Genomic DNA, 16,316 nt, shown 5'->3' with positions numbered 1-16,316 from the left:
AAAATGTATTAACACATCTGTGTGAAATGAGCTTAAAAAAAGTCTGAAAATGATGCAACAAGAACAAACTAAAATGTTTTCCATGGATATCATGCACTGTATTAGTGCCAAGCTAAAAATTGTGAGTGTTAATTCACAGATGGTTTGCCTCTTGTTTAAATCGTCTTCGTGTAGCTGTATCTTGTAAATTACCTGTTAATTTTCCTACCTCCCCCTTTTGGCTGTGCTCCAAGACCCAGAATTATGTTCGAAAAATTCAAACTAATGGACTGAGGTGACATTTGGAACAATTTATATGTCGACAGTAGGAAAAGGAGATTGCTTAACCTCTTCCATTACAAGAGGGACTTAAAAAATGAGACAGAAAATTTATTTTTTTTAAAATCTTGTTAATAGAATTTGTAATCTATACAAGTCAAATTTAAATCGGAAAGAAGCGGAACCAGAACAGAGATGTCATCTGCATATGAATTGAGATGTTCATCACTTTCCAATTTAACCAAACTGAAGGAAGTCATAAAAATATTAAAAAGGACTGATGAGATTGAAAACCCTGAGGAACTCCAGAGGGTCATTGCCAAACAAAGGGAACTTCGCCATTATTCTTGACGCTGTAAGGCCTATTAATCAAAAACTTCTAAAACCAGTCATAAACAATCTCCCGTTAAACCCAGTTCCCCATGCTTAGCCAACAGCAGGGTACGATCGACTGTATCAAAACTCCCTGAGATATGAAGCCGATTACCGTAGCTTAGTACTTCCTTCATTTCAGATACTGAAGCAAAGAGGATGTTTAAAGTACGATTTTGTTCTCCGATCCACCCCTTCTCCAACTGATATTTCTCAGGAGAAATACTAGTGGGAAACAAAAGCCCAGTTTATAAGTGTAATAAAACAACTTTTAAAGGAGACTTTGGATGATAAAGGCAGTTATTCAAACATACTAATGGCAAAACAAACTAAGGTTTTACAAATATGCTTAGCTAGAATATGAATAAAACAAAATTGGTTTGCACTGCCTCAGTGGCGATCCTAGGTCGGCTGCCACCCGGGGCACATCGCCCCTGCGCAACCTTCCCTCCCCGGATGCAGCAGCATCCGTCCCCCCCAGGGTGCAGTACGACGCCCTCCCCCCCCCCCCCCCCCGGCACAATGACACCCCCCCCCCCCTCCCGGGTGCAGAGAGCAGCCGTGCGCCTGTCAGCTCAACTGGCTCCCTGCTCCCTCTGCCCCAGAACAGGAAGTAACCTGTTCCGGGGCAGAGGGAGCAGAGAACTTATACGGTCTGTGCCAGAGCCGGTGATGGGAGGCGGGAAATACTGCTGGGGCAGACTTGTACGGTCTGTGCCCTGAAAAAGGCAGGTACAAATCAAGGTAAGGTATACACATATGAGTTTATCTTGTTGGGCAGACTGGATGGACCATGCAGGTCTTTTTCTGCCGTCATCTACTATGTTACTATGAACCAGTGGAGCCGACAGGCGCGCAGCTGCTCTCTGCACCCTCCAGCATGTACACCTGGGGCGGACCGCCTCCACCGCCCTGCCCTTGGTACACCACTGCACTTCCTGAGAATGCAATCCCTTCTACCATTTCTTTAGACCAGCGTTGCCCAAACTGTGCACCGCAGCAAATCCCGACCTCCCTCCCGCCTGAACCACTACTGCAAACAGCAGCACAGCAGCGGCAGAAAAACAACAACAAAGCAAGCGCAGGACTGCAGCAGCTTTCAAGCGAGTGCTGTCAGAGTCTGCCGGTCCTCTGCCCCTGGAACTGGAGGTTGACGTCAGCCGGGGCGGAGGACCAGCAGAGCCAACAGCGCATGCCTGAAGGCTGCTGCGGCCCCGCACTTGTGGGGGGGAGGGGGTTTGGGGGAGGGGTTGTGCGGCCAATGGGGACAGGGAGTAGACGACGTTCGGGACTCAGAGGCAAGTGCTAAGGAGGTTGGATGAAAACAGGAGACAGGATGATGTCAAAAAATTGAAGCCAGTAAGTCAGTAGTCTCTGTTTCCATTCTCATTAAAAAAAAAAAGCAAGGAAACCTATGAACTGTCGTTCTTTATTGTTGGTAGCATTATTGATTTAATCTCACATATTTTTAAACATGCTGGCTTGTGCAGCATACAGATGTATAAAGAGGAAGTATAATAACGGAATAACTTTATAGGTAGATTAGAAATTTGTTATCGTCAGTGTGTTATTTGGAGGGGCTGGTTATAGGGACACCCTAGCACTGATATATTTGTGCAGATACAAGATGGAGACCTATGTGGCCGGGGTGGAGGTTGGGGGGGGTGCCGCAAAAAATTGCTTGGACACGAAGGGTGCTGTGAACTCAAAGTTTGGAAACCACTGCTTTAGACTGTTGAATGTGGATCAACATGCTAAGGTATTTGATGTACTCTTAGATTCTCCCCTTTCTTTCAAACCTCAGGTGAACAACGTGTTCGAGAGAAAGCTTTGTTTAAGCTTAAACAGCTCAGGCTCATTTGGTCTTACTACTCTGAAAATCATTTTACTTATTAGTACAAAGCTTAATATTTTTGCAGTTGGATTATTGTAATTTATTGCACAGTGGAATTTCTTTTAAATTGCAGAAGATGATTTGACTTATGCAAAATACAGCTGCTGAATTGGTCTTTAAGCATGAGAAGTTTGAAAGAGCTACTCCATTGGCTCCCATTTGTTGCTAGGATAAAATTTTAAATTGGCTTGACAACAGAGCTATTCGTTCTTATTTTCAGGAGGACCATTTTGGCTTGTCATACAGTACCTTTTATTAAATCTCAACTAGACTACTGCAACTCCATCTGTTCTGGAGTGTTGGCCAAGTCTTGGAAGAGATCGCAACTTTTGTAAAACACAGCCACTAGATTTATGTTTAAATGATCGGGTTACCCTGTCTAGGCTTGTACTATTTTCATACTAGCTTGTTTTGTTTTCAAGATTCTTTACAGTATAGCTCCTGTTCACTTAGCTTCCTTTGATTTCTATTCCATCTGGCAAATGAAACTTTAGATCACTGGGATCATCTGTGGAACTACTCTTCATCTAAGGATGTTCACTTCAAGAAAGTATTTAGAGGACTCTTCTCCCTATCAGGCAGTTCAAGTTTGGAATAATTTACCTTTATAAAACGGCAGTCTTAATTTGTTTCATAAGTGGGTTTTTAAGTACTTCTTTCGGAAATATCTGGGTTGAATTTGCAATCAGTGTATGTATCTTTATCCTGTTAGTAAGCTTTTGAATGTAGATTTTCAGTACATTTGTTGTACTGTATTGTAAGCCACTTTGGGCTAACTTCTGGGATTAAGCAGGTTATAAGTGCGCAAGATTACTTAAAATTTGATTTTGTCTCATATAACTCTTCAAATGTAATCCATAACCGAATTGTAACAAACTGTATCTCCATTATTCATAATGTATTGTAAGCCACACTGAACCCGCAAAAAAGTGGGAAAATGTGGGATGCAATAAATAAATAAATTAAAACAAATTCTGAGAATGCTATTCAGTTTTATTTCTTGATCTAAAGATGAAATCATGTGATACACTTGGGGTGCAGAAATACAAAAGAGACAGGATGGGAAAGATGGTAAGCATGGCTCAGGAGAGGAACCGTGGGTTGATGGTGAGGATCTCAAGGTGAGGAAACAATGTGACAAGACGGTGGCTGTGGCCAGAAGGATGCTAGGCTGCATAAAGAGGGGTATAACCAGCCGAAAAAAAGGAGGTGTTGATGGCCCCTGTACAAGTCATTGGTGAGAACCCACTTGGAGTATTGTGTTGGAGGCCGTATCTTGTTAAGGATGTAAAAAGACTTGAAGCAGTTCAAAGAAAAGTGACTGGATGGACCATACAGTCCTTTATCTGTCGTTGTCTACTATGTTACTATGAAAGTAGTTGTAAATATGCATATGTGTGATTTTACACACACACACACACACACTTGTTTTTCAAATGTTTAAGCATCCCTGGTGAAATTGTATATTTAAATGAACTCCCTCCCCCCACCCCCCCCCCCCCCCCACCCCCAGTGAATTGAAGCTTACACAGTATGATATAAAGTTCAACATGATACCTTTTTGGAAATTTGATGCAGAAGTACTATTTTCTTATTCTTACAAATTGAAAATAGTCAATATGGCATGTGCAAAAGTTTGGACACACTTCTAGCGGATCCACTTTGACCTTTTAAGTTGTTAAGGCCCCAAACGTTGATGACTTGTTAGCAGTGGCGTAGCTACGTGGGGCCTGAGGGGGCCGGGGCCCCCGCAGATTCACCCCAGGACCCCCCTCCCGGTGAACCCGCCGCCACCTACCTTTACTTTTGCTGGCGGGGGATCCCACTCCCCGCCAGCCGACGTCTTCTCAGTCCTTCCTGCTCTTCAATTTGTTTGCTGACGTCCTGCACACGTAATTGTACGTGCAGGACGTCAGACTCAGAGAACAGTTCTGTTCTCTGAGTCTGACGTCCTGCATGTACAACGTGCAGGACGTCAGCAAACAAATTGAAGAGCAGGAAGCGACTGAGAAGAAGACGTCGGCTGGCGGGGAGTGGGATCCCCCGCCAGCAAAAGTAAAGGTAGGCTGCAGCGGCGGCGGGTTCGTGGCGGGAGGGGGGGGCGGCAATGTCGTTGGTGGGGGGGCGGCGCCGGGGGGAGGGCTAAAATGTGCCCCCTCCCCCCCCCGGGCTCTGGACCCCTCTCCCACGGAAGGCTGGCTACGCCCCTGCTTGTTAGGGCTTCATTAGTCAGGTGAAGACAATTCCTTGGTTTAAGAAGTATTCAGACCCTTCTAAATTTTCAACTTGTGATTGCTGTTTTGTTTACTTTCAACACCCATAGCTTCTTTAAGCAGTCTCTTTTTCAGAGACCGGTGAGTGGTACAACTAGAGGTTATGAGTTCAGGTTGCAGGGTGGTGGGAGGCTTAGGAGAAATTCCAGGAAATACGTTTTCCACAGAAAGTGTGGTGGATGCCCGGAATGTTCTCCCGCGAGGAGCTCTAAAGACGGAAATGGTGGCGGAATTCAAGAATGTGTGGGATAAACACAAGCAAATATTATATAGAAAAAGGATGGAATCCAATTAAAGCAACGTAAATGACCTTATAATTGGAGCGAGCGTTGACAGCAGCTTCGGAGGTTGGGAAGTAAGTCCAATGCCAGGCAAAATTCTACAGTCTAGGCCCCAAAATTTGCAGAGAGAAATGGAGATAATGGGGCTCATTTTCAGAACATTTAGACTTACAAAGATTGCTATGGAACTGTGGAAGTCTGAGTGCTTTGAAAATACGCCGTAATGGAGATCAATATTTAATCATGACGTGGAACCTGTGTAGAGTGCCAGATTCAACGCTGGCCACCTCGATGGGCAGACTGTATGGACTGTGGTGGGTCTTTATCTGCCAACATTTATTTACTATGAGGGTCTTTTACTAAGCACATAAGCACCCGCCACGCTGGAAAAAGACCCAAGGTCCATCAAGTCCTACACTCCATCTCCGACAGCGGCCAATCCAGGCCCCAAGAACCTGGCAAAAATCCAAAATTTAATAACGATCAATGGACTTTTCCTTCAGGAATCTATCCAGATCCCCTTTAAACTCGGCAAGGCCAGCTGCCGTCACTACCTTCTCCGGCAATGAGTTCCAGAGTCTACGCGTTTAGCACGTGCTAAAATTGTGGGTGTGCTAAATGTTAGAATCGCCAATGCATTCCTATGGGCATCTAACATTTAGTGCGCCCACAATTTTAGCATGCGCTAAAAACGTGAGCGCGCCTTAGTAAAAGATGCCCTATGTTACTATCCACCAGTTTACAAAGCTGCACAGCAATGAAGGTACTCCCCTTGCCAGTCAGTTTTTTAGGATATCCACAATGAATATGCATGAACTTATTTCCATACACTTAATGATATGCTAATCTTTCATGCATATTCATTGTGGATATCCTGAAAACCTGATTGACCAGGGGGTACTCCAGGACTGACTTTGGAAACACTGATGTAGAGGTTGTCAACTTCTGTTAAGTTAGGGATTCGTTGAAGCACATTTTGGTGAAGGATACTTAAACTTTCCCAAACCACTTCGTTCTATGCAGATAAACACAGAACTGGCCTTGGGGAACATCTCTTAAAGCTATATAGTTTGCTCTAATATTAGTTTCTGGATGAGTTGTCATTAGAAGAATGATGCCTGTTGTCAAAGGTTGCTTCGGGTCCAGGGGCCCCCTCTCTGAGGATATCCTATGCTGAAATTGGTAACACAAGTATCTTACTAACATTTTACCCCACATTCCAAATTTCAGCCACCTCCATCCAGGTAATGGCCACTGGTGTGTCTGGAGAGGGAGGCTAGTGGTAATTTCTAGAGGACAGAAAAACTGAAGTAGCAAAGGGTGGAAAAACCTGAGACTCATCTTCTTGTTTCTGCCAGGTACTTGTGACCTGGATTGGATGCAGGATACTGGGCTAGATGGACCATTGGTCTGACCCAGTATGGCTGTTCTTACGTTCTTATGTTGTATGAACATAAGCATACTTGTTTGCCGCTTGATATTGGGAAAGCTACTAGCTAGGGTATCAGGTGGTACCAACTGATTTTATTGTGGTGAAATAACTTGGATAAGACTTGGTTAATGACTTTTATGAGCCTTAACTCTTGACAATAGCTGAGATGAAAAGCTCTGTACTTCTGTTGCAGTCTGTTATGGCTTGTAGGCTTTGTTTTATTATTGTTAGTACAATATCACTTCTCTGTGTAAACCAAGATGAAAAATTCAGTAACTTTTATAACTATATAAAAAAAAAGATGGTGGCAGTTTTAATGCTTATTGATGAATCCTTTTGATACAGCATTTACAGGAATGTCGTTTACCTGGAACCTCATAGCATTTTGTCCTTGTTTCCCACAGATACATATTCAACCTCCTCCAATGAGAATGGCGGTAAGTCGGAATCTGTGGCCAATTTGCAGTCTCAACCATCCTTGAACTCAATCCAGAGCTCACCCGGTCCAAAACGATCAACCAACACACTGAAAAAGTGGCTGACCAGCCCGGTACGCAGACTCAACAGTGGAAAAACGGAGAGTAACATCAAGAAACAGAAGAAGGTGCGGGATGGCAGGAAGAGCTTTGACCTTGGCTCTCCTAAAGCCGGAGACGAGTCGACCCCTCAGGGGGACAGCGCAGATGAGGTAGATCATTTCATTGCTATATGGTATTCATTTCTAAGCTGACATTCAGCCAGTAGACTGCTTGTTGAATCAATGCTACCCTATGGCTAAATCTGGCCTAGTTCTATAAACCTAGAAAGCCTAATGGCCTCTGTGTCATGCCAAGTTTCACACTCAGGGCTGCCGAAAGACTGGGCCAGGCCCGGGACAAGGCCGCCCCTGGGGCCCCCCCACCCGAGGTCGCCAGACCCCCCGCCACCGGGCCCTCTGAACTGACCTTAAGCGCCTCACCTTCGAAAGCGCAGCAAGCAGTGGCAGACCACTCCTTCCTTCTGTGTCCCGCCCTCGCGGACGTTACGTCAGGTGAGGGCGGGACACAAAAGGAAGGAGTGGTCTGCCGCTGCTTGCTGCGCTTTCGAAGGTGAGGTGCTTAAATTCAATGCCAGGGAGCGACGGAGGGCGGGCGGGCTGGACTGCGGCACCGGCGCTGGGCCCCCCCAGAAGCCTGGGTCCGGGGAATTTTGTCCCCCCTGTCCCCCCCGTCTCCCCCCTCTTGGCGGCCCTGTTCACACTATCTTTCGTTCAGCATAAATAGCCATCCAAAGCCAGGGAGCCACTTTTGTATAATTCTTCCTGTTGCTTTTCTATTTCAGTATCAATTCTTTATTAAATTAAATGCAGAGTGGAAAAAAATAAAATTTAAGCTGTGGACGAGTTACCCAGCCATGCTCTGCCTGTGTCATCTAAATCTCCCTGAATAAATGAGTTTATATCTCTTCATTTGATTAGTTTTGTGTTCTTTCTGCTCAGTAAATGGGCTCCTTTATTTTTTTTATTTACCCATCCATTTTGGTCCGTCTGTTTGTCTGTATGAATCATTTTTTTCATACATGGATTTAATTTGAAATGAGAGCTTGCTTTAAATCATTTCTGGATGCCCTTAGGGAGCTTATTGCCTTGTGGTGTTTTGGTACTTGCTAGAAAATTCTTAATAAACTTAACTCAGGGCAGTGCCGTAGCGAGGGTGCCTGACACCCGGGGCGGGTCGCCGCTGCGCACCCTCCCCCCGAAACGCACCCTTACCTTGCAGCGGAGGGCAGGCGGGAGGGCCGATCCGCCCCCAGTGCACGTCACTGGGAGCTGCATCGGCTCTGCTGCTTCCCTGCTTTCTCTGCCCCGGAACAGGAAGTAACCTGTTCCGGGGCAGAAAGAGCAGGGAACCAGCGAGCCGACACCCCCCCTTCCTACGCCACTGATTCAGGGTGCTGCTGCTTGTGCACCCCTGACATCAGAGATGCTGTCTATTGTATCTGGGATATTGAATAAGGTTGAGCCACTGATGGCTGGTAGAATATGGAGGGGGGGGGGGGGGAAGCCCAAGAAGTCATTTGTGTCCGTCTCCTGGAAACCATGACTAAAATCATGGATCCAATTTCTCAAAAATTACTGTTTTAAGTGGTCACATGTTTAAACTTCTATTTTTTTCCCCCCACGTAAAAGGGATGGGGTTGGGACTGTTGTATTGCAAATTATTTGCGCTAACAGAATTCATTAAACCCTCATTTTTTTGTTTCTGGTGACTTCAGTCATGTTTTCCCAAAGACTGTCCCGTTTTTTAAATAGTGCTGAGCTTGGAGAAAAATTAACAACTTCAGGTTGGAAGGGAAAATTCACACAGAAAAAAAAAATGTTTCCTCTTAAGTGTTCCTGATCTGAAATCTTGCACTAATTTTGTTGTCCATTTTATTTTTCATGCATAGTCAATTTTCCAAGAACAACTTCAGCAGAATTATTCTGTTTATAGAAAGATTTTTTACCTTTTTTCCAAACATATAGCTCATGAAGATATTCTCCGATGCAAAGCATGAAACACAAACCAGTAGAAGAACAGCAGCCAGCTGCAAACACCTGTAACTTCCAACACAAGGCAAAATGGCATAAATCACTGTAAATTCCTGACGAGCATTTTCTACTGAAACAATCTTGCTTCTATCAACACTGACAGATATAGTCAATAAAGGAGATCATTGTATAAGGGAGTTGTGTATAAAATGTATTACACACTCAAGTGGTCCCCTGTAAAAGTGCCCATGCACAATGATCGTCCTGGCTTGTACATTTTAAAAACTTTGCAAAATAATCGGGATCAATCCCACATACCTAACACCAGAACCTTAATCATAACTCTAAACGTGATAGGCAGCCAGTGTAATTTTTTTAAATACTGGAATGATATGTTCTGATCTAGAAACTCTAGTAATCAGACATGCTGCCGCATTCTGAACGACCTCATAAAGTATCTGTTTAAACTGCTGCTTTTAGTGCCCCCTTTTCCCAACGCAAACCTGGCCCGTTTTTATACTATTAGGTCATTCGGTCAGATTTTTGCCTGATTTAACTTTAGAAAAATACATGGATAGTAAAGAAAGTGTCAAGTCCACTGGCCACCAATTAACATATACAGTGAAACCTCGTTTTTTGTTGACTTCGGTTATCGTCGGTTTCGGTTTTCGTTCATTTTTTTCAGTGAAAAATTTGTCTCTGATTTCGTTGGTTGCCTCGGTTTTTGCTGCTAATTTTGCGAAAACAAAGCGCAACCCACACGTTCTCCTGCTCATTGGATTTACATTGATTCATATGGAAATAATTGCCTCGGTTTTCGTCTGTTTCGGTTTTCGTTGATTGTTTTCGGACGGATTATCAACGAAAACCGAGATATCACTGTAACTTGTTTTGAATATATTGGCCTTTTAGTGTCAACTGTGTATATTACATACATAGCGCTATAGGGCCATAGTTATATGTTTCAAGGTCAGCAATTTCAATTTTTTGACCTAAGCAACAAAATGATATTTTACAATCTAACACATACGTTTACTAAGCGGCGCTATGGCCGTGTTAGCATTTTTAACATGCGTAAATGGTTTACGTGTGTTAAATGCTATCGCTCCTATAGAAATGTATAGGCGTGTTTAGCATTTAACGCACCTTAAATTTACAGGTGCGTTAAAAACGCTAGTGCACCTTAGTAAACGTAACCCTAAGGAAGAAGTAAATGTTACTGTGTAACGCATATGTTCACTACTTAGGGTGGGCTGAGAAGCATTATTGATTAGTGTTTTTTTCTTTCCCCCCCATCCCCACCCCCTTAAACCTTGGATCTTATTTCTTATTTTGTGGATGGAAGAATTGATTTATTTCTTCATTTTGCTTGATACTTTTTCTTTTGGCTGTATCTGATTTCAATATGCATCTCCAATTTGATGTTACTGAAATACTTTATGCATAAAGTAAAAAAAAAAGTTATATGTTAATAGAACTTGTTTTGAATGTTGAATATAGCACATGCATATATGTCCTTTCCAGCACCTACAAGTGTATAATTACACCTGCCTTGGAACAGGTATAAATGTGTATTCCTACCCAGGGGTGTGCTGGTAAATTTTTAACAGGCTCTTTCTCTGGACGTAGCCAGCTCTACAGTTGGAAGGGGGGGGGGCCTCTCTCTCCTCCCTCCCTTCGTGCAGGCACGCTAGGCATACCTTTGCTGGCAGCCAATAAATGGACTGCCACCACTCCCAACGTCTTGCTCTGAGCAGCATGCTGGAACTTCTCTCACATGGTCGAGAAGTCCCAGCCTGCTGCCCAGAGCAGGAAACAAGGAGCGGGGAGCAGCAGTAGTCTATTTACTTGGCTGGCAGGGCTCAGCATCCCCACCATCAAAGATAATTCGGCAGGGGGCCCAAGACCACATTTTGGGAGCCCTACTTTAACAACCAGCTCCCAAAATTCTTAAAAACTTAACAACCGGCTCTTGCGAGCCTGTGAGAGCCTGCTCCAGCACACCACTGTTCGTACCTTTACAACATAAGCACAGCAGTCTAGGTGCCCTGTTCAGGAAATTATCCTCCATATGTGCATGATTTGGGGGGGCTATTTTGATGGAAGCAGATGGAAATTTCAAGAACATCCTTCTCCTTGTTGCTCAGGAATCCAAGTTAACCGAGTTGTGACTGTCCACACTCGCTCTGTACTTCTACGCTTCCAATGGATGTAAGAGTCGTAAAACAGATCCTAACTGTATTTCTTGCTTGCTTTATGCTGAAATTTAACATGGCTATTTTGAACAAGCATTAATTTGGTACACGTAAGGAGGCCCTGTAAAACCCACCCCCCACACAGTAAGATTAAGTTGGAGAAGTTTGTTATAATATATAACAGCCTGGCATTTTGTCTTAGAAGGGCAAGAAGGGCTGGGGAGAAGATGAACCAGATGAAGAATCCCACACACCACTTCCTCCACCGATGAAAATTTTTGACAATGATCCCACCCAGGATGAAATGGTAAGGATGCAATCCTCTGATTTCTACTGCAACTACTACTGCTATTTATTATTTCTATAATGCTACTAGATACACACAGCACTGTATACAAAACAAGTAAGACAATTTTCAAACAAGACAAATAAGGGATTAAGGAGAAAAGATGGCTGAGGGGAGATAGAGGTCTATAAAATAATGATTGGCGTGTAACGGTAGATGTGAATCATCTGTTTACTCTTTCCAAAAATACTAGGACTGGGGGGCACGCGATGATACTACTGAGTAGTAAATTTAAAACTAATCGAAGAAAATATTTCTTCACTCAACGTGTAATTAAACTCTGGAATTCATTGCCAGAGAATATGGTAAATGCGGTTAGCTTAGCGGGGTTTAAAAAAGATTTGGACGGCTTCCTAAAGGAAAAGTCCATAGACCATTATTAAAATGGACTTGGGGAATATCCACTGCTTATTTCTGGGATAAGCAGCATAAAATGTATTGAACGTTTTTGGGGTCTTGCCAAGTATGTGTGACCTGGATTGGCCACTGTTGGAAACAGGATGCTGGGCTTGATGGACCTTTTGGTCTGTCCCAGTATGGCAGTACTTTTGTACTTATGATTAAAACAAACTTGAATATTGAATAGGGCCAGAGACAGAGGAGAGCATGGACATTTTTTTGTTCTGTTCTAGCACAGATAGAGAGGGTAATACAGCATACACAACAAGTATACAAACAACAAAAGCAACACTGGGCCTTCAAGACTGGGACACTTAAAATTCTTTATTGATGACCCGACACGGGCCATGTTTCGGCACCAAACAGTGCCTGCCTCAGGGGTCTGACAGTAAAATGCAAGAATAAAAACAACCACATAAATATACATGAACATGTTCTGTTCTACACAGCAGTATACATTTTTGAGCCTTGTCATCTGAAATCTTTCTATATGTACAGATACAGATGCATCATACACTTAGGTGACAAAAGGGGGCATAATCGAAAGGGGCGCCCAAGTTTTCCTGAGGACGTCCTCGCAGGACGTCCTGGCGAAGGGGCGGGACAACCCGTATTATCGAAACAAGATGGGCATCCATCTTTCGTTTTGATAATACGGTCGGGGACGCCCAAATCTTGACATTTAGGTCGTCCCTAGAGAGAGTTGTCCTTAGACTTGGTCGTTTCTGATTTTCGGCGATAATGGAAACGAAGGACACCCATCTCAGAAACGACCAAATGCAAGCCCTTTGGTCATGGGAGGAGCCAGCATTCATAGTGTACTGGTCCCCCTGACATGCCAGGACACCAACCGGGCACCCTAGGGGGCTCTGCAGTGGACTTGAAAAAGCTCCCAGGTGCATAGCTCCCTTACCTTGTGTGCTGAGCCCCCCAAAACCCAGTACCCACAACTGTACACCACTACCATAGCCCTTGGGGATGAAGGGGGCACCTAGATGTGGGTACAGTGGGTTTCTGTTGGGTTTTGGAGGGCTCACATTTACCACCACAAGTGTAACAGGTAGGGGGGGGGGATGGGCCTGAAGTGCACTGCAGTACCCACTAAAACTGCTCCAGGGACTTGCCTACTGCTTTCATGGAGCTGGGTATGATATTTGAGGCTGGTATAGAGGCTGGAAAAAATATTATAAATATGTTGTTTTTTGAGGGTGGGAGGGCGTTGGTGACCACTGGGGGAGTAAGGGGAGGTCATCCCCGATTCCCTCCGGTGGTCATTTAGGGCACATTTTTGTGGCTTGGAAAAAAAAAAAAAGGACCAAGTAAAGTCGGCCAAGTGTTCGTCAGGGACGCCCTTCTTTTTTTCCATTATCGGCTGAGGATGCCCATGTGTTAAGCATGCCCCAGTCCCGCCTTCGCTATGCTTCCAACACGCCCCCATGAACTTTGGTCATCCCCGCAACAGAAAGCAGTTGAGGACGCCCAAAATCGGCTTTCGATTATGCCAATTTGGGCAACCCTGGGAGAAGGATGCTCATCTCCCGATTTGTGCCAAAAGATGGGCGCCATTTTCTTTTCGAAAATAAGCCTGTGGGAGACTGAATGGCGGGTGAAGTTTAATTTGGATGAGTGCAAAATGATAAGGAAAGAGAATGCTAACAGTGGGTACACAGTGATGGATTCTGTGTTCTCAGCCACCGCCCAGGCAAGGATCTCGGAATCATTGTAGACAATAAGCTGAAATCCATAGTGCAGTGTGCAGTGATGCTCAAAAAAAGCAAATAAAATGGAATAATTAGTAAAGGAATGGAACTAGAGAAAGGTAACCTGAATGGTAAAGATGTAATAGCTAAATATGCTGGGGCTTTTCAGCTTGGAGAAGAAACAGCTGAGATGAAATATGAGGGTCTGTAAAATCTTCGGTGGTGGTTTCCTTCGTTTCGTCAGTGTGATTGTGTTGGAAGACTCCTCCATCAACCTTACTTGTTTGTTTCTGAAGGTTTGCCTGGGACATTGGATACCCTTGCTTGAGCTTGGTTCTCAAAAAATCAACTTCCTCCATCTGCAATTGCGCTGTTTCTCCTCTCACAGATACGGGAGGATCTTAAAAAAGTGAGAGGAGAAATAGCGCATTTGCAGATGGAGGAAGTTGATTTTTTTGAGAACCAAGCTCAAGCAGCAATATTTTGAGTTTGCCAATAAATCAAGTGCAATGCTGGCCCATTATTTATGGGCTAAGGGTGAGATCTCTTATTCAAAAGATGAGGGATGGTAGGGGAGGATGGCATTATGCTGACTCCGAAATTGCAAAATGTTGTTTTGAAATACTACCAAGATTTATTCAGCGCTCCTGAGGGTGAATCAGCTGTAGACGTAGCTCGCTATTTGGCTCAAGTTCCACTAGAACGACTGAATGAATCCAAAAGAACTCAGCTTGGGGAACCCATTAGATTAGGGGAGGTGCAAGGGATGATTAAAAGGCTCTCAAATGGTAAGGCTCCAGGGTTGGATGTTATATTTATACCCCGCATTTTCCCACCTATTTTTGCAGGCTCAATGTGGCTTACAAAGTATCGTAATGGCGGTTGCCATTACAGTTGATAACAAATACAAGGTTGTGTTATGGTCACAGGTAGCAGTGTTTCAAGCGTCGTGGGGTCGAGGATAGTAAGTTGTCCAGTACGAACATAGTTTATCTTGGGTTGCTGGATGTGAGGATTTATGTTGGATCGGTGTGATAAGCTTTTTGAAGAGGTGGGTTTTCAGTGATTTCCTGAAGTTTAGGTGGTTATGTATTGTTTTCACTGCAAGTGGGAGTCCATTCCATAGTTGTGCGCTTATGTAGGAGAAGTTAGATGCATGAGTAGTTTTGTATTTTAGCTCTTTACAGTTTCGGTAATGTAGGTTTAGGTATGCTCATGCTGATCCGAGTCTTTCTAGTTGGTAGTTCAATGAGGTCTGTCCTGTATCCTGGGACTATGCTGTAGATGATTTTGTGAACTAAGGTGCAGATTTTGAAGATGATCCGTTCTTTGATTGGGAGCCAGTACAGCTTTTCTCGAAGGAGTTTGGAGCTGTCGAATCGTGTTTTACCATATATCAGTCTGGCTGATTGCGCCCCCCCCCCCCCCCCCCACTTGATCAAGACACCCCTCACCCCCCCCACTTGATCAAGACACCCCTCACCACTGCTTTCAGTGCATCCCATAATACCCCATCGGTTACCTCCCCATTATTGTTAAAGCGATTAAATTCTTGAATATTGAGCTTAATCTCTTCCCGTACTTTCTCATCCCCTAGTAGTGAGTCATTAAGTCTCCAATAGACCTACCGCTTGCTATGGCCCAACCCAGTAAGCCTAATCCACATTGGAACATGATCTCAAATTTGAATAGTCCCTGTCTCAGCCTCCTCCACCATATGCCAGCTGTTGCGATGGAGCCATCTATACGAGTATGTGATTATACCGCATGGGATTAAAAGGTGTAATTGCGCTGCCCTCCATGTAACAGCCTTCAACAATCTACCACCTCCACTGCTCGCAAAAATTGTAGCAGTGCTTTACAAGTAGGGCCACTATGGTGCTTCCCCCCCCCCCCCCTCCGGTGGAATAGTCTAGGCGTGCATCGGAGGTGACATTAAAGTCACCACCGACCACCACCTGTCCCCCAATAAATTCCTGGAGCTCCCCTAACAAGGTTTGGAAAAAATCTCCTCTGACCCGTGTTCGGAGCATATAAATTAATCAAGGTAAGCTCCTTGCCCTGCAGTACTCCTCTTAAAGCCACACATCTTCCACTTGAGTCCCGAAACTCCTGTTGAATTAAAAACCCACAACTCTGCCTTATTAGAATAGCCACTCCCTCCATCCGCTTAGCTCCCCCTTCCTGGTGAACCACTACTTTCCCAGAAAGGCCTACGACGTAACATATGGGCATCTCGCGGTCTTAAGTGTGTTTCTTGTAAAAATGTCACATCCCACTTCAATCTATTCAACTCCTTGAATACCCTACTGCGCTTCCCCTGATTGTTGAGCCCGTTTACATTCCAAGTTCCCACCAAAAGTGATTCTCCCTACCCCGTGCACTACATTGCTCCCCAAAGTATACCCCTGACTGACCCCTTTTTTATAATCTTGTCCTCCCCTCTGCATCTTACCCCGATCCCCACCCTTGTGCTGATCTCTGCCCTGTCAGATCAGTCATCTCCAGAGGAGCAAGCTCACTCTCCCGGAGGATTAAACTTTCCCAAACCAACTCCCCAAATCCCCCCTGCTTCCTCCCCACATGCACAACCCCTCAACTCTTGTCATACAGTCCTCCATTCCTCCCAACCCCCATCCCAAGTTTCTGCATGCATT

General features: G+C 44.5%; 1 protein-coding gene across 3 annotated transcripts in view; it reads left to right on the top strand.

Annotated features, from left to right (window-relative positions):
• The window catches only part of KALRN (kalirin RhoGEF kinase), a 1,371,746-nt gene that overhangs the window by 1,196,371 nt on the left and 159,059 nt on the right, over positions 1-16,316 (top strand). For all 3 annotated transcript variants that reach the window (XM_030208706.1, XM_030208704.1, XM_030208705.1), the window contains 2 exons: positions 6,915-7,198; positions 11,417-11,521. In XM_030208706.1, coding sequence (XP_030064566.1) covers positions 6,915-7,198; positions 11,417-11,521 — 389 coding nt within the window. The remainder of the gene's footprint in view (positions 1-6,914; positions 7,199-11,416; positions 11,522-16,316) is intronic.

Source organism: Microcaecilia unicolor, chromosome 7, assembly GCF_901765095.1.
Source record: "Microcaecilia unicolor chromosome 7, aMicUni1.1, whole genome shotgun sequence".
NCBI classification, from domain to species: Eukaryota; Metazoa; Chordata; class Amphibia; order Gymnophiona; family Siphonopidae; genus Microcaecilia; species Microcaecilia unicolor.
This window is presented reverse-complemented; position numbering and strand designations above follow the sequence as displayed.